The sequence below is a fragment of the Sorex fumeus genome, unplaced genomic scaffold (genome assembly GCF_029834395.1).
Source record: "Sorex fumeus unplaced genomic scaffold, SorFum_2.1 ptg000054l, whole genome shotgun sequence".
In the NCBI taxonomy this organism is placed as follows: Eukaryota; Metazoa; Chordata; class Mammalia; order Eulipotyphla; family Soricidae; genus Sorex; species Sorex fumeus.
The window spans coordinates 34,638,924-34,658,512 of NW_026606111.1; the positions used below are offsets into that span (position 1 = coordinate 34,638,924).

Here is a 19,589-nt window from a genome sequence, read left to right on the forward strand (position 1 = left end):
CGGTTGCTTTTGTTCTTTTGAATGTGGGCCAGTCTCTGAGGTTTAAAATGCTCATTAACTTCTAAGAAATTGTCCCTATCTTTAAAATTAGTGTTGGAGTTATCTATCTCACAGTTTCATTTGTCCTAAACTCAGTCATCCTAAATCTTAAATCCAAAAGCACATGAATTTCCTCCCCACACCCCAAAGCTGCTATCATGTCCCCCGGACAGACCCCACTACCTCAGGACTGAGCACCACAGAGAACTTAATCAGCTGAAAACTTCAGGTACATAGATCATTGTGATTGAAAACTCCAAGCCTTCTTGGAGTCAGGATGGAACCTCTTCCATCACCTCCCCTTCCTTCTGTATTTCTGGAAGACCCAGAAGCCATACACAGTTAAATATTCTGTATTTTCTGGAGCGTGACACGTCCAAACGCTGCAACATCCCAATAGTAGCATAGCAGATTAGATGAGGTATAATGCAGAAGTCAGCCAAAAACAAGCAAGGCTTAAGTTGCAAGAGCAGTTTAGTGAAATCTCAGACAAAGACTTAATGTCCCCATTGTGAGATATAACAATTTTCATAACTTTTCCCTACAGAAATAATTTTTGATCATTCCATTAACCATTTAATGGTAAATAGCAACATAAATTAATATGGGTCTGCTTTAGAGGTAGGCTTTTGAGTGGAGGTTGGGAAAATGGAGACAGTGATGGAGGGAAGGTGACAGTGGTATTAGGATTGGTGTTGAAATATTTGTTGCCTGTAACAAATCAAAAACAACTTTGTAAACCATGGTGTTTAAATAAAGTGTGTATAGGCGTGGGGGTAGGGGAAAATATATATATATTTCCAGTCAGATAACTATTTGGCATACTTCTGGGAATTAATGCCTATCTTCTCATTTCCTGGTCTCTCTCAAAGTACCTGGACTTTCTTATCCTGCACAGCTTCCACTTTGGGTATCTAGATATCTGTAACAGTTATGCCTGAACTGTAATTCAAATTAAATAAGGTCAAGTTCCATTTTCAGTTCCTTAGATAAAAATGATTTAGAATAGTTTAACAAATAAATATGGTGTCTATCAATGAAAGGCCAATCTTATTTCATCTTTTATGTTTCCCCTCTCTTTTTGCACTGAAATATGTGATTTATTTACTAATTTATTATAGTTTAAGTAACATGGTTACAATAGTGAATAATGTTGCTTAAGAGCAATACCTTAAAATTTATGCATCATTTAGAAAAGCACATTACATATATAGTAGGCAGATGTCTATGTTTTGATATATAAAGTTACTGAAACTCACTGAATATTTTAAGGAAAATACTAAAGATTATAATAATCACATATATTTTAGAGTCTATGTCTACAGTGCAAGCAAGCAATCTTTTTGTCACTTCAGATTTTTGAACTAGAGCTTCACTAAAGAAAAATTATTCAAATCTTTTTTATTATTTTAAAATTTTATTTGGGGTGCACACACACCCAGCAATGTTTAGGGGGCTTTGAGGCCATTCATGGGGTCATTCAAAGCAGTCCATTTGGCTAGCATGTCAATGCAAGTATCAGAGAATACAGGCCTGATAGGGTTTTGTGATATAGGAGGTATCCAGAGCCACCCTGGCAATGTATGGGGCCCTCCAGAGTTGCACCCAGTGACACCCAGGCATGTGGTGCCAAGAAATTTAATCAAACTTAGGGTTGGGACCATGCAAGGCATATACTTTAACCCCTATAATGTCCCTTTTAAGTCATCGTGAAAACAGATTAAACAGAAAAAAATTAGTAATTCGCCAAGTCACATTCTGTAGCTTATTTGTAAGACTGGTATAAAGTAAGAAAAGCAAATTTAAGTTCTATTGAATAATGTTGCTTAAGAGCAATACCTTAAAATTTATGCATCATTTAGAAGAGCACATTACATATATAGTAGGCAGATTATTTCTCCCATGGGTTTTTCTGGTATTTGTGTCTTAAAACAAAACATGGATGATAGTAATCAGGTCTTAAGAAGCCTTGTTTCCTTAAGCAACTGACCACGCATGAATGGTTCTTACTGACTGAATATACGAAGAGAAGTTAAGAAAATATAGAGTTGCAAGTTACTGTTTGATCAACTTTCTCATCCTTGAAGTGAATGTTCTCAAATATAGCTAAAAACTTCATTCTGAAACTGAATTTCCATTAGAATGATTTGAGGAGTTCCTTTATTTTTAGTTTTAATTCCTGTGACTAAAGAAAAAAATGGGCCAGAGAGATGGTACAGCAAATAAAACACTTGACTTGCTTGTGGCCAACCCAGGTTTGATTCCCAGCCCTACATATGGTGCCTTGAGCATTCTCAAGTGATCCCTGAGCAAAGCCAGGAAAAGCCATGAGAACTACAAGTGTGCTCCCCCTCCCAACAAAGGGGGAAATGACACACAAGTATTACATACTTACAATAAAAATATGTACATATTAATATCATAGACGTATAAAGTCATTTTTCTATAGGGACTCTGCTTTCTATTTGAAATTCTGCCATAAGAAAATGATTGATGCTGGCTTCTTGATTAGACCCAGTAGGTCTTCATAACTGTGGCTGTGCAGATATGCTTTTCTACAAGAGAAAATTTCCTACATATTTCTTCTCTGACTCCTCCCAGAGGTACAAAGAGGAAGAGATCAAGTGAATGGATGTTTATGTAAGGCAGTTCTTGCCTACTGAGAGAGAAAATTAGGCCCAACTGGTCATGCTTATTTAAACAACCTTCTAATTTTAAAAAGTAATCTATCCAATCATATTTCTAGAACAAATGATAAAAGTTCTCAAAATACTTTACAAGTTGTTTTTGCTCTCAATTTTTATTTTTAAGTATGAGAATTTGAGACTATAAAAGATTTTGCTTTCCTTTTAATTTTTCTACTTTTTCTGTTCCCTGCTCAAAATTGTTACTAAGTAGGAAAATGGCTTGACATTCAGCTAGCTGTGAAGCCAGCATTCTCTGGAATGTTGTGTGGTGTTGTACAGTGACTTCCATGGAATTCAATCCCTATTTGTCAAGAGCTCCCACTTATTTTAATATCATATGTTGGAAAAAGTGGGGGAATGTAAAACAATTCAACAGCAGGCCCCCTGACTAAATTGTGAGTTAGACTTTGAAAAATGTAATGAATAGCTAAGAAAGATGTTCTAGTAAGGCTTAATCTGCTTTTCATTGTTAGGCTGAGAGTTGAAAGGAAGCTATAGTCCTCAGAAAGCACTGAAAAGTAAGACAAATGTGTGCTTTTTTTTCTCAGATCCATTCTACCTAAGTGGTCTGAGAAGGGTTCTCTGGGACCTATTTCCAGTTGCCACTGGCTTGGACTGACCTTCATCTCCATATATATCTAGACTCTTTAGATTAATAACTGAACTCTGCTCTCAGCTTCTATCCCTCCAGTTTCTCCATTGAGTTACATAGTAAGGAATGCATGACTCCTAAATTCAACCAGGACTTTGAGGGCACACCCGTTCCAAAACCTCAATTTCCTACTTCAATCTTTGAATAGGGGCAGAAGGCATATAACAATTATGGCTAAATCCCCTAGCAACTGTGCTCTGATTATTTTAGTATAAAACAGTAGCAAGATACTAAAATGCTTTGGGGGATCTTTGCAGCAGTCACAGTGACTGGTTGTCTGATATAGGTAAAGCCACCCCAAACCTCCCCACTTCTCACCCTGCACTCTAAGGAGATCCTGGAAGCCTGGGAAGCTGGTCGCAGTTAGTCATCTGAGGTTATCTGAAGGAAGGAAGTTGTCTTTGAGCAGTGTATGCATAACACAATGTCTTCCATCCATATCCGGCCAGGTGGCAAATTGGGCCAGGCACACTCATCTGGTAATGCTGACAACGAGGCAGTGAGAGACATGATCCCAGTGCTAATAAGGCAATATAAATGAGTCATCTTCAGAGAAAATTGTCGGGAAAAACCAAGCCTCCACATCAGCGAGAGACTTGGACAAAGGGAAACGGTGACTAGTAACAAAAAGGTTCCAGGCTCTGTCAATTATAAATCATACAGCCTACATTTTTTAGTCTAGTTCTAAAAGTAAATTATGTCTAAGTAGTCCTTCGAAAACTAGAAATTGAGCTTCCATATGACCCAACTTCTGGGAATATATTCCGAGTATGCAAAAAAGCACAGTAGAAATGACATCTGTACCTATCTGTTCATTGCAGCACTGTTCACAATAGCCAAAATCTGGAAACAACCCAAATGCCCTACAACAGATGACTGGTTAAAGAAACTTTGGTACATCTACACAATGGAATACTATGCAGCTGTCAGGAGAGATGAAGTCATGAACTTTGCTTATAAATGGACAGACATGGAGAGTATCATGCTAAGTGAAATGAGTCAGAAAGACAGGGACAGACATAGAAGGACTGCACTCATTTGTGGAGTATAAAATAACATAAGATGAGGCTGACACCTAAGGACAGACAGTAGATCCATGGGACAGATAGATTGCTCCATAGCTGGAAGCCTGCCTCATGAGCAAAGAGGAGAAGACAGCTGGAATAGAGAAGGGATCACTTAATCACTTAATCACTTAACTTCCCGTTAGTCGTCGATTTGCTCGAGCGGGCGCCAGTAACGTCTCCATTTGTCCCTGTCGCGTGCTAGTGTAGCCCAATGGCATCTCTTCGCTCCGGGAACATGGAGGGCCTCAAACCGATCGTTCATGACCTTGACAAAGAAGTCTGACCATCTGGTAGGTGGGCGGCCACGCGGTCTCTTGACATCCCGTGGAATCCAATCAGTAACAGCTCTAGTCCAACGGTCGTCTTTAAATCTCATTACGTGACCAGCCCATCTGATTTTCGACACCTTGGCAAATGAGACAGCGTCCCTGATCCTTGATCGTCGACGGATGTCAGAACTCCGGATTCGTTCTCTCATTTGAGTGAAACGTGATATTCCAAGCATAGCTCTTTCTATTCTTCTTTGGGAGACCTGAATGGCGTTCTCATCTTGTTTGTGTAGGGCCCAGGTCTCTGAGGCATATGTTAATGCAGGAAGAACAGTGGAATCAAAGAGATGTGCCCGGAGCCGGAGGTTCTTCGTCCTCTTGGCTATTTCTTCGACGTTCTTGAAGGCGTTCCAAGCCGCTCTCTTCCTCCTGCGCAGCTCGGGTGCCAGGTCATTTGTCATGTTGACCTCTCGACCTAGGTACACATAGCTGTTGCATTCGGAGATGGTCGTTCCATTGAGAGCGAATGGGGCGTCAGGAACAAGGCTGTTTCTCATAAACATTGTCTTCGTAAGATTCAGCTGTAGTCCTACCTTTCCACACTCACGGTCAAAGTCGGCCAGCATTTGTGCCGCTTGGCTGATGTTTGGTGTTATTAAAACAATGTCATCAGCAAAGCGGAGGTGGTGTAGTTGCCGACCATCTATCTTCACTCCCATTCCTTCCCATTCCAGTCGTCGCATGATGTTCTCGAGGGTGGCACTGAAGAGTTTTGGTGAAATGGTATGACCCTGCCGCACCCCTCTCTTGACATCAACGATCACTTCTTTGTAGAATGGTGAGATCCTGGTAGTGAATCCGCAATACAGCTCACGGAGGATCCTGATGTATTGGGCTTGAATGCCCTGATTGGCTAGGGCTTCAATGACCGCTTCCGTCTCAACAGAATCAAAGGCCTTCTTTAAATCAATGAACGTTAAACAGAGCGGCATCTTGAACTCCCGAGAAACCTCAATGAGCCTGGTTATCGTGTGGATATGGTCGATGGTGCTGAATCCTTTGTGGAACCCTGCTTGCTCGCATGGTTGTCCTTCATCTAGTGTTCTGCCAATCCTATTCAGGATGACTCGAGTGAACAACTTGTAGATGACAGACAATAGGCAGATCGGGCGATAGATAGAGAAGGGATAGGCAAGAAAAAGATGGCTAGGGGAATCATTCGGGATGGTAGATGTGTGCAGAAAGTAGATAAAGGACCAAACATGATAATCTCTCAAGGTCTGTATTGCAAACCATAATGCACAAAAGTAGAGAGAGATTATGGGGAATCATGTCTGCCATGGAGGCAGAGGGAGGGTGGGAAAGGGGGGTATACCGGGGATATTGGTGGTGGGGAATGTGCACTGGTGGAGGGATGGGTGTTGATCATTGTTTGATTGTAACCCAAACATGAAAGCTTATAACTATCTCACGGTGATTCAATAAAATTAAAAAGGAATTGTGTCTCTAAGTAGAGAGAGAGAGAGTGTGTGTGTGTGTGTGTATGCAACTTAAAAATTCAGATTTAATTTTCATCCTGATAAAATAAAAAAACATTCAAAGGACAAATAAATAAATAAATAAAACCTCCCTGTTTTCTGCATAAGATTATGATGTCAACACAGTTAAAAAGTATGCATTGTATTGGGTACATTAAACTTAAGATTATGTACTCAGAATTCTTAATTATGGTGACTCCTGGGAAAGCATTTTTTTAAGTGTACACTGTTTAGAAAATAAAGAAATCTAAAGATAATCAGGATACAGAGGTGAATAACTAAAATACAGAATCACTGAGAGAAAACTGTCTTTGTTTTTAAGTGAAAGAAAAAACTCCAATATATGCTGGTTTCTAATTTAAACCCTGGCTCAAGCTCATTTCACCTGGAAAGTTCTCCTCTTTACATTTAAAAGAGAAAATACAGGTTGTCTCTGGTAACATTCTTTGAAAAACACAAAATGCCAAGAGAAAGGACTGCAAAGAATTTAGATAAAGGAAAATAAAAGCAGTAGTCCCGTAGGATTAGAGCACAAAGAAAAACTTGGAAGACTGGCTCCAATTTCTTATAAGAAATTCAAAAGAAAATCTAATACAATCTGTTGTAGTATACATCATTTTTCCTAAGAGAAGTAGATTATCTCCCATCTACCAAGTGTTCCTCTGAATAATGTCCTGAAAAATGCCTGATAATGGTAGCACTGTAGCACTGTCCTCCCGTTGTTCATCAATTTGCTTGAGCGGGCCCAGTAACGTCTCCGTTGTGAGACTTGTTGTTACTGTATTTGGCATATCAAATACACCATGGGTAGCTTGCCAGGCTTTGCTGTACGGGCGAGATACTCTTGGTAGCTTGCCAGGCTCTCGAGAGGGTCGGAGGAATCGAACTTGGGTCGGCTGGGTTGGCCACTTGCAAGTCAAACTCCCTACCCACTGTGCTATCGCTCCAGCCCATTATTCATAATAACCACAAAGAAATAGCCTGTGTCCATTAACTGATAAACAAAAACACTGGAATATTAGTCAACAACAAAAAAAGATGAAAATTGATGCACACTGCAACATTAGGATCCTTGAAAGCGCTACGAGAAACTAAAGAAACAGGACACAAACCCCAGATACTACAGGACACTGCTGACACACATGGAAGGGAGGCAGCTGCCAGAAGAATAAAAAGAAACAAGGTTTCCCAGTATCCAGTAAGGGACTTGCATCTATAACTATAATGGTATAAAACAATTATTTTTTACTTTCAAATAACAATATAATGTCATTTCCCCCGGATATTTTCTACTGGGAAGCATTATTTTAAAAACATTCTTATCTACAAATGCAAAACAAAAATAATTCTCTCTCCTTTAATGTTTATCTTTGGCATGTGAAACAGAGCCAACTGCATTACTTGACACACAAATTTCAGTCTTTCTCAAGCAAAAGAAAATGAACACTATGATAGAGATGATTAAAGTGAATGGAGGTTTCACAGGTAGGATTCATAAATTATTATTGCTAAGTTTCCATACATGAAGATAAGGTAATACCAAATACTTAGCAAGTCTTGAGAAATCTTGGAAAGTTTTTTTGTTCTCAACTTTCTCTCTGAAGGATTCCCTAGGGTTGCAAGTTGTGCGTCTCATTACCCTGATGAGCTGACTTCGTTTAATGGGCTAACATAGGATGTTGAAGAGACCAGTTGTTTAGTCCATTGTTTGACTCTAGGTCTGGAAATGACCTGGCATGGAAGTTCTACCCACAGAGTGCTACTGATAGAACTGACAGTGAGAAACCCTTTTTTTTGGAGTTAGAATGAGGGACAGGAAGAAAGTCAGATTTGAAAGACTGTGCAGAAGACCAACGATTCCTACAGAAAAGCAAGCAATCGGAAGCAATGAGTTGGCAAAAACTGGAGGCAGCAGAAGTACTGAGATGGAGAAAAGATAAAGAATAGAAAAATATTAGAGGATAATTGTAAGGGAAAATTAACCAGAGAATAGTTGAGTCACCAAAATGGTTGACAACTAAAGCAGGGAGCTATGAATATTAGCTACTGAGAACAGAATTTCTAAAGGATTTTCCCATTTCTGTTCTATGAGGCCTTGTTTCTGGGTCCCAGAATATTCTTTTAATAAGCCTCTCTGACTAGATACAGAAAAATGACTAGTAAAATAGAATACATTTCAAAAAATTTTTCATAATAAATAGAAATTACTTATTTAAAAAGTTCAATTTTTGTTTTCAGTTAGCTACAAATAACAAAAATGTTATCATAAATGTGTTTGGAAACCATGAAAATGTTATGCACTATCAATATGCTTTTTAGATCTTAAACCAGAAGATTTTAAAAATAAACAAGAAGAAATTGTAGCTGTAAAGTGAAATGTAACATCCAGTAATTTGATTCCCTAATTCATGTTTACATTTTGAAGTCACAATTGAACTCCTCAATGGAGCAAGAATGGAACTTCCCCTTTTCCTTAAATTTTCTACACTCATATAAATAGTGTAGAGGGGAGAAATGTTTTAATGAAATTATCAAGATGAGAGTCAAAGAGATACTTCAATGGACTGAGCATATGCCTTGCACAGGGAGCCTGGGTTTAATTCCTGGCACTGCATGATCCCCTGAAGCTCCAACAGAAGTGACCCCAAAGCACACAGCCAGCAGCACTGCTGGATATGACCCAAAAATAAAGAATAAAAAATAAATCAAGATGCATTCACTGTTTCTTAATGAGAATAAATCATATTCCTGTACAGTTTCTGTTGCTGTTCAACTCTGGTGAATTTGCCATGATAAGCAACCAGGCACTTAGAGCACTGGATTTTCAATGTGATAAATACTGTTTGAAATAATAGAGCTTCTGCAAGTGGAAAAAGTTAGGATGGCAGCGGATGGCGTAAGAACCTTAGAGATAAATGTGAACCACTGCCCTCTTCTGGACAGAATCATAGTTCAGAAATTCATAGTTCAACAGCGTGCATATGTGTGGAAAGATCTTTCAAGTGTTTTCTAAATCACTTCAACAATATTTAATGACTGTTTACCACATGATAGTTTGTCTGGCATGCTGGTAAAAATCCCAAGAATACCTGAATTTTCCCCTCCCTTTGAAAACTAACAGATCAGAAGAGTTAGTCAAAGATCCCAGTAATGAACATAACTTCACTTTTGATTTGATGCACAATAAAGTATTAAATCAAAGTTTTTATGTATTGCTGCTACTAATTTTTTGCCACTCTTTGTAAAATTCTTTTGCTCTAGCTAGGTGGAGGCTGGAAACATGTATACAAAATAAGCTGGACTGAAGAAAATTCTTGGAATATCAGATACAAAATACAGTAAAACAGTATGTCACGGATGGATTAAAACATTAAAATGAAGAGTGGTGTATTTCACTCTATTCATAATAAACTCGGTCTAAGTAAAGTTAATCTTGAGGTTTCTCATTTTGCCAAAGTTGTTCTTTCATGTTATGTTTGCCAACTCATCTTGACAATGTAACTCTTGCCTTTCGCATTGCATGCAAAAATTCACTCTTTGGTACATTAAGATCTATGGACATTTCAGAACGTGGAATTGTTTGATTTAAAGCCTATATCCATGGCCAGGGAAAACAGGGTCTAGGAGAACTGGTCAATGTTGGAATCAACCACAAGTGTGTGTAGGATGGAAGGTAAGTAAGATAGAGAAGGGATAATGATGACAATGTCTGGAAATGATCATGCTGGACAAGAACTGAGTGTTAAAGGTAGGTAAAGGGATATACCGGTAACCCTTCAGCATCTGTATTGCAAGCCACAATGTCCAAAATGAGAGAGTGAGGGTGGCGGGGCGGGGGGGAGAGGCAGTAAGAGAGAGAGAGATGGGGGTGGAGAGAGAGAGAGAGAGAGAGAAAGTGCCTGCCAGAAAGGCAGGCTGAGGGTGGGGAGGGAGGTGATGGGACAGAAATTAGAAATTAGGAACACTGCTGCTAGGAACGTACACTGATGGAGGGATGAGTCTTGGAAAACTGTATGACTGAGACCTAATCTTGAACAGCTTTGTAAAGATCGATATCACAGTGATTCAATAATGAAATTTTAAAAATAATAAAATAGGGCTGGAGCGATAGCACAGCGGGTAGGGCGTTTGCCTTGCATGCAGCCAACATGGCAGACCCTGGTTCGATTCCCAGCATCCCATATGGTCCCCCGAGCACCGCCAGGAGTAATTCCTGAGTGCATGAGCCAGGAGTAATCCCTGAGCATCGCCGGGTGTGATCCAAAAAGCAAAATAATAATAATAATAATAATAATAATAATAATAATAATAATAATAAAATAAAATTTATAGGGATTAAAAAATTAAAAAAATAATAAAGTCTATATGAGTGTTACACAGGTAGTAAGTCTAAGATCCTAATACACTCTCCACATGGTGAAGCCTTAAGTGCCAAATCAGCTTGAGGCCTTCCATTTCACTTCCTTGAACTTCCAGGGAAGAGGGAACAAGTTATTGGTCCACTATGTTCTGAGTTTCTTGTCCATGACATAATTCAGTAGCACTCCTAATAGTTACATAACAGAGACAGTCTATTTAATAAGCATGGTAGAGAGGAGAACACAAATATTTTTATACAGACCTTTATAGAAAAAAGGGAAGTGGCTTTATATTTTTATTGTTCAACAGAAAGTATGCAAAAAAATTTTCCTATTGAAAACTGATTTTTACCTATGGAAAACAGTTTGAACACTCTCAGTAAAGTAAAAATTGAGCAGCCGTAGAGTTCAACAATTTCACTTCTGTGTATCTATACTCAGGCCACAAAAACATTCCTTCAAAAGGACATATGCACACCATTATTCATAGCAGCACTTAGCACAATGGCTAGAATATGGACCCAATGACTGATGAATGAATTATTAAGATTTGGTTTATACACGATGGAATATGATACAGCTGCAAGGAAAGATGAAATCATGCTATTTGCTGCAACTCGGATGGAACTAGAGAATATCGTGTTAAGAGAAGTAAGCCAGTAAAAGGGCAATCACAGGATGATCTCATCTATCTGTAGTGTGTAGAATAAGTGGACAAGGGAATTTCAAGGTAGTAAAGAAGAGATAACGTGGCCATTTTTAACCCAAGAGTGTAAGAAGGAAATGGACAGGGAGGAAAAGAAATGGGGGTTAGCAAGAAGTGAATGGGAAGTTACGGGGCAGGGCTCAAAAGCCTCAGGTACATCTGTGATCTAGAAGAGGGGCATGGCTATAAATTCAAACTGCAGAGTCAACAACACAGAAAGCATGAAATCCAAATCACAACAACTAAACTTAAAAAATGTGCCTGCCAGGCTGGGCTTTGGGAAGAAGAAACTGGGACAGTGGTAAAGGGGTCTTGACAAGGGTAGTGGGATTGATTAGTGCGGAAACATTGCATACTTAAAACTTAACTGTGCATAAATTTATAAATCAAGGAGACTTAATAAAAAATAAAGTATGCAGAATGGACAAAATAAAAAGATAAAATTGTACTTTTCAGTTTATTTTGCATCTCCAATTGTGGGAAGTTAATACCACCCTGTGGAGAAAACGATCAGGTTTCCCTTCCGCATCTTCTTTCCACCAGCCAATTGGAGTCGCACTTACAGATGAAAATAGTTCCTTTGTTATAATATCCTGATTGGACAGGATATTATATATGGTGGCCACCAAAATTTTAAGTGGCTATAAAAATACAAGTAATATTCACAGTGGCTGATACTTCTCAGGGGTTACTTCTGACTTTGCAGTCAGTAATCATTCCTTGTGGATTTGGGGGACCAAACAGGATGCTGGGAATTGAATCCAGGATAGCAGCATAGAAGGAAAGTGCTTTATATATATGATCATGTTACCATGCTCTGGAAAAAATTTTTTCTTATGTCTTGTTTAAAATTTATTGTCGGCCCCCCCTGAACCTTCATGTGTGATGGCAGCACCCATCCAGTGGAATGGATTCATGCCAAGTTAGTTAGCCCCACCCTGATGTCACTGTCAGGTAAGAATCCCCCCGGACTGTCTAAAGCCAGACAGTCATGTTCAACCCCCCACCTAGGAAGCTGCTTTATCTCACGGAACAGAGTTGTGCCAAATTAGCTAGCCCTGTCCCTGCCACACCTCTCAGCAGAGAATCCCCTGGACTCCTTAGGTCCAGGCAGCCCTGGCCCTTACCAACTCAGGACCTCTTCCCAGACTTCTGATTGGGGAGGGAGCTGAAGCACTAGGCATAGTGAAGAAGCAGAGGAACCCACCTTTACTAATCAACAAAAACCTTGGAATGATTCCAAGCACAGGCTTCTCTATTGCCCCAGATGAGGATTTTAAAGAGATAGTGATTAAACTGTTTACTGAATTGAAGAAAACAATAGGGGCAAAAGGAAGGGAGGAGGGACAAAGGGGGAGAGGAAGGAAGAGAGAGGAAGAGAGGAAAGGAGGGGGTAAAGAGGGAGGGAGGAAGCAAAAAAAGAATGAGAGAGGAAGGAAGGGAGGGAGGAAGGGAGGGAGGGAGAGACAGAAAGAAAGAAAGAAAGAAAGAAAGAAAGAAAGAAAGAAAGAAAGAAAGAAAGAAAGAAAGATAGATAGGAAGGAAGGGACGGAAAGAAAGAAAGAAAGAAAGAGAGAGAGAAAGAGAAAAAAGAAACAAAGAAAGTAAGAAAGAAAGAAAGAAAGAGAGAAAGGGAAGGAAGAAAGAAACAATGAAAGTAAGAAACAAAGAAAGAAAGAAAAAGAGAAAATATTTCAACCAGAAATCACTGACCTGAGAGCATGAATGAATCCTACTTGACTGTTATTTATCATGTATTAATATATTTGATTAACTAAGATTTTTTTTGTGAGGGGGCACACCCAGCTGTAGTCAGGGATCACTCTTAGTGGTGCTGGGTGACAATTTGTGAATGGCTTTCTGGAGTAGGCAAAGTGCACAGTCAGCATCTTACCTTAGGCTATCTCTCTACCTGCACTCTCAGGTTTTAATATTTTCTGCAAAACCATAATAATAAAACTGGATAATGTAAAATGAAGACAAATTCTCAGATCAGTGGATTAGAATTGGGAGTTCGGAGATAAACATTCAGATATATTGGTAGCTTATTTATGACAAGGGCTAGTTCATGAACTTCAGCAAGAATAGCCTCTTCAACAAAAGGTCCTGGGAAAATGGAAAATCACATACAAAGACAGAAATTAGATCCCTATCTGATACTGTACATCATGGTTAATTTAAAATGGTCAAAAAAATGGTCAAGCTTGTTTCTATAAAACACATTGAGGAAAACACAGGCAGGACTCTCCAAGATCTTACAAGTACATTTCAATGATATGATGCCATTAGTAAAGAAATCAAAAGCAAAACTAAACAAATGGGAAAATGGAACTACATTAAACTAAAACACTTCTATACGGCAAAATAAGTGAGGCTTATGAAGACACCACACTGTGAGAAAACATTCAAACATAACCAAAGGGCTAATATCCAAAATATATAAGGCACTCTCAAAACTCAATCACAACAAATAAAAATAGCACTATAAGTGATAAATTGGAAATGATCACTCTGGACAAAAACTGAATGCTGAAAGGAAGTAAAGTGATATGCATGATACCCGTTCAGTAACAATATTGCAAACCACAGTGCCTTAAAGAAAAATGAGAGAGAGAGAGAGAGAGAGAGAGAGAGAGAGAGAGAGAGAGAGAGAGAGAAGGCAGGCAGGATGTAAGGCAGAGCTGGGGAGGGGGTAGTGGGAGGGAAACTGGGGACATTGATTGTGATGGGAAATGTGCACTAGAGGGATGGGTTAGAACATTATGACTGAAACTTAATCATGAACAACTCTGTAACTGCATATCTTACAGTGATTCAATTAAAAAAATTTTAATAGTACCAGAATATTGGGAGAGACAAATGAAATGCCCCAAAGATGTCATAAAAAGGAAAGTGTTCAGACATAGGAGAAAGTGTTCATCATCACTGATTATCAGGTAAAAGTAAATCAAAATGACAATGAGGTAGCATTTCACACTGTGAATATGGGTTTCCACTAAAAACTCTGGAAACAATAAAGACTGACAGGGATATGACAAAAATGGAACTCTTATTCAGTGCTGATGAGACTGTTGCTTGGTTCAACCTCTTTGGAAAATAAATTGGATGCTTTAACAAAAAGTTAATAACTGAGCATCCATATGATCCTTTAATTTTACTCCTGGAAAACTACCCCAAGAGCACAAAAACATTAATCCAAAAGGTCATTTGTATTTCTACATTCATTGTAGCATTATATATAATTGATAAGAACTGGAAACAACCCAAGAGTCCAATAACAGATGAGTGGAAAAGGAAACTGTGGTACATACAATGCTACTCAGCTATGGGAAAAGATGATATCTTACAGCTTGTTGAAACTAGGCTGGAATTTGTTGGAATGCTAAGGAAAGTACCAGAAAGAAAAAGAGAAATGTCAGATGATTTCACTCATTTTCAAAGTATAAAGAAACAAATTAGGGTTTTAGAGAATCCCCAATTTAAAAAAATCCCTGCGTTATGGACAATAGAACTATGATCTGAGGGTTTGTGTAGGGTGGAGTGGAAGGGATGGAGGATCTTGGCTCCACAGTTGTGGGCATGGTGTAGCAACACTGCAGTTAAAATACTGTTATAGAAAACCCAAACGATTAATAACAAACAAAATTTATTAAAATAATAATAATGTTGAATCATTATTAAAACAATTAATAAATAATACTTATTGTTAAAATAATTAATAAATAAAATTACTAATGCATAAAATAAAAATTGCCATTTGAGGGGTTGGATAGCTAGTACAGCAGGTTGGGTGCTTGCCTTGCATATGACCAATTTGGGTTCGAGCTCTGACATCCTATATAGTTCCCCGAAGCACATCAAGAGTGATCTCTGAGAACTGAATTTGGTGTAAACCCTGACCACCCCTAAGTGGTGCCTCAAAACAAAACAAAAAAAGTTGCTGTTTGAGTCAATCACATAAGAAGTAGACTTTGATATGATAGAATCATGTTTAAAAAACGGATGTGTTTTAATGTTGTAGGAAGATGAATGTAAATTAACCTACCATCTCTTCTTTTGGTAAAATGTGATCTTTTTCTAAAATTTTTTTACATTTTTGATTTGCTTTTGCTTGTTTATAATCAATGATTTGACATCTATCCATCTGTCAGAGGATTTTTCTCTCCTCAGCTGAAGCATATACTCTATCAGGGAGCTCCTCTACTATGATCATGGCATTTCTTTTCAAACTGCTATATGGGGTAATGAAATACCCAAGAAGGCAACTTTAAGAAAAATAGATGAAAATATTAAGATCTGAAATTATACTGTCATTCTTCTCCAGAAGGAAAAGATTGTAAAGCATGGTATAAAGTCAGTCTTTCACTGAACTTCTCTGGGCATAGGTTTCTTTGCTTAATTATCTTCAAAAGCATTCTTTCCTTTTCCCTTCTCTCTCCTTCTCAAGATCAAGCACAGATATTGTGATTTCTCTGACGGTTATGGTATATAAGTATTTGAGAAGGATGATAATGATGTTCTGTATAATGTCTGAAAGAGTAAACAAGCAAAAGTCACAACCATTAGCTCCTACTCTTGACTTTGCTATCATTCAAGGTCAGCATGTGGCTATGATAAACTTCCTTGACCTTAATCTTCATGTCTATAAAACCAAGGGGCTGTGACATTTGACACCTACCTCCTATAAAGAGTGCTTACAAGGATTAATGTCACAATAATGCTGAAGGGCAGACCTTTTAATAAAAGTTGGTAATTATAAGCAAAGCACCGACAGATGAGTGTAAAAATAGTTTGACCATATATTTTTTGAACATGAATATATAGGTTTAGTTTTAGCACCATGTGTAGGAGACACTGTCCTTTCTTCATTGTTATACTCAATGGTGAAAAACAGAAATCATTTCCTCTATCATCAAGGTAAATTTTCTTACCGTTGCCACTTCTAGTCAATAAAGTCCTATCCAGAAAAGTAGGCAAGAAAAAGGTTTTAAAAGCATATAAATTGGAAAAAAGTAAAATGATCTGCAGATCATAGGCCCTTCTATATAGAAAAACCTGAAGGATTCCTGAAAAAACTGTTACAATTAAGAATTTCAGTAAAGTTGCAGATACAAACTCAACATACAAAAATCAGTTGTGCTTCTAACACTAACAATGAACTATTTAAAGTTAGAAATTTAGAAAGAAATTTCATTTACAAAAAGAATAAAATAACATAGCTTCAGAAAAGAAAAAAATACCTAGGACTAAACTCTGGAAAAACTTGTATGCCAAAAACTATAAAATATTGATAAAGGAAGTAAACAATAAACAAATAAAACTTTCCCTTTTTTTATAGACTGGAAAACAACATTGTACAAATGTATATACTGTTCAAAGACATCTACATTCATGTTTATAAATACATATCAAATAAATTCTATCGAAATTCCAGCAGCATTTTAAAACCCCAAAGTTAAACACAATCATTAACATTTATTTCAACTATTTACTTTTGATAAAGATAGCTAGTATTTTATAGTATTGTCAGTCACAAAACTGACTTAGTGAAAAATGATTTAATTTTTAAAATACTGCTTAAAGTTTATAGTTATATTATTTAAATTTAAAAATATTTTTAAATGTTTAGCAGTATAAAAAACTCACTCCTTTAAGACTTAAGACCCATATTGTAACTTTAATCACATAACTCACTAGTCATGTAATAATAAAAGTAATAATCTGTCACTGTCACTGTCCTCCCATTGTTCATCAATTTGCTCTAGTGGGCCCAGTAACGCCTCTATCATGAGACTTGTTGTTACTGTGTTTGGCATATCGAATGTGTCACGGGTAGCTTGCCAGGCTTTGCCGAGCGGGCGAGATACTCTCGGCAGTTTGCTGGGCTTTCCCAAAGGGGCAGAGGAATCGAACCGGCTCCGCCAGCAGCTGCGCCCAAGACAAACACCCTACCGCTGTGCTGTTTTTTTTTCTTTTAAAGCGGGTAGGGCGTTCGCCTTACAAGCGGCCAACATGGCCGACCCGAGTTCGATTCCTCCGCCCCTCTCGGAGAGCCCAGCAAGCTACCGAGAGTATTCGATATGCCAGACACAGTAACAACAAAGTCTCCAATGGAGACGTTACTGGGCCCGCTCGAGCAAATCGACGATCAACGGGAGGGCCTTTACCTTTTTTCGAGCAAAAAGTAATAATAATGGTAAATAATAACATATATAGTTGGGTTGTGTTTCCGTTTTGTTTTTGTTTCTGGTTTTGGGTCACACACAGCTTTGCTCAATGCTTAGTCCTGGCTCTGTGCTTCGGGATTGGAATCACTCCTGGTGGGCTTGGGGGTCAATATGGGGTTCCAGGAATCAAACCAGGATTGACCTCTTCCAAGGCAATCCATCCTGTACTATACTATCTCTCTGGTGCCTGGACTGTGTTTTTGGAATATATAATTTTACATGGAATATTATTCAGTTCTATCATGTTTTTTCCTGTGATTTTCTTATCTAAAAAATGGGAACCTAATTTCTACTCTGTCTTTTCGTGGGGAAACTCTAAAGTATATTACAAAAGAATATATTTGGTACAGTTGAATTTAGAATCACAAAACACTGTAAAACTATAATTTTATTTATGTGAAAAGTCAGTTTGGCAATATTTAGCAATATTAAACACTGGAGAAAAGTGAATGAGACTGACTATTAGGGGCAGGAGAGATAGTACAATGGGTAGGAAACTTGCCTTGCACATGGCCAACCTGGGTTTGAAACACGGCACCCCATATGGCCCCCTGACCCTACCAGGAGCATCTTTGAGCGCAGTCAATTGTGGCACAACAACAACAACAACAACAAAAAACATCAAAAGAATGAGACTGACTTTCAGTTGTGAGAATCAAGAGACAGTAAATACTTATCCTCATAAATATTTCACAAGCACAAAAGTTCCTAGGTCTTCGCAAAATAACAACTATAAGTTAATAACTGTGAACCCAAAGATGAAAGGAATCCTGGCCAAGGATTTGTGACCTAATTTTGTATCTAATAAATTTAAGTTACTTCAGAAGAGTCTAAGTTGATAGATTCATAGTTGAGGGCTGTGACATTATTAGAATATAAACATCTATAGGAAGCTAAATTTTTTTCCTGTAAAAGCATTGTTTTGTTGGGGTGCAGGGAATGATACAGCAATATTCTCTGAGACAAGCAGAGTATGCTCTCCCATGTGGTAAAATTATTATAAAAGAAAATTAATTAACTTTTTGCACATTTTTTATTATACTCCATTTTTTTTATCTTATTAAAACATTTTTTTCCAATGGACAAAAAATGCTTCACACATTCTTTGTGGTCAGAAAAATCCATAGATGCTTAAATGCCTGAAAGCATTGATTTCTGTTCACAACAGCTTTATCTCTGTGCTTAAATAAAGTGAAATTTTGTCTGCAACCTCTCTCTTACGCCTAATAATGAATAATGAATCTGTTCACTTTGAGTAACCATCAGACTTAGGAAAAATAAAATGTTTTTTTAAAAATTTATAGACAGTCCTTTAAAATGCATTTACCTGAGCAATTATGTCTATAATTTCTGAATAACTATGACATCTTCTTACACAGGATCGGGCCAAAAAGTCTTCTACCAGACGTGTTCCAATGCCATATCCCCTGTGAATCCAAGAAAGAGTATGGTCTAAAAACAATGTCTGAGTAATTTGAAGTCAGTTCTTTAGAATAGGGCTGGAGCGATACCACAGCTGGTAGGGCATTTGCCTTGCATGCAGTCAGCCTAGGTTCGATTCCTCCGTCCCTCTCAGAGAGCCCAGCAAGGTACAAAGAGTATCCTACCCGCATGGCAGAGCCTGGAAAGCTCCCCGTGGCTATTTGACATGCCAAAAACAGTAACAACAAGTCTCACAATGGAGATGTTACTGGTGCCCACTCAAGCAAATCAGCAAATCAATGAACAACAGGGAGGACAGTGCTACAGTGCTGCTTTAGAATAGATTCTTCTATGTACCACTGACACTAGTAACAATTTAAACCAAATGTGTCAATAACTATTTGGTAATGGTTCCTTTATTTGTTTCCACAGATCATGGAAACAGAGAGCACCACATCTAGGAAATAAAACTAGTATCTCACAAGTAGTAGAGTCTTAGTGGTATAAAGGTTAATAAAGGTTGGATCAAACTTGACAGTGGAAATTAAAACTAAAGGATGTTGGTATGTGCAGTCTAATGTCTCTCACAGTCACAGTTCTCCCGTTGTTCATCGATTTTGCTCA

At 38.1% G+C, this 19,589-nt stretch overlaps 1 protein-coding gene across 1 annotated transcript in view; it reads right to left on the reverse strand.

Annotated features, from left to right (window-relative positions):
- The window catches only part of TRAPPC3L (trafficking protein particle complex subunit 3L), a 45,096-nt gene that overhangs the window by 15,371 nt on the left and 10,136 nt on the right, over window positions 1-19,589 (reverse strand). Inside the window, exon 3 of the mRNA XM_056125310.1 lies at window positions 18,871-18,970. Coding sequence (XP_055981285.1) covers window positions 18,871-18,970 — 100 coding nt within the window. The remainder of the gene's footprint in view (window positions 1-18,870; window positions 18,971-19,589) is intronic.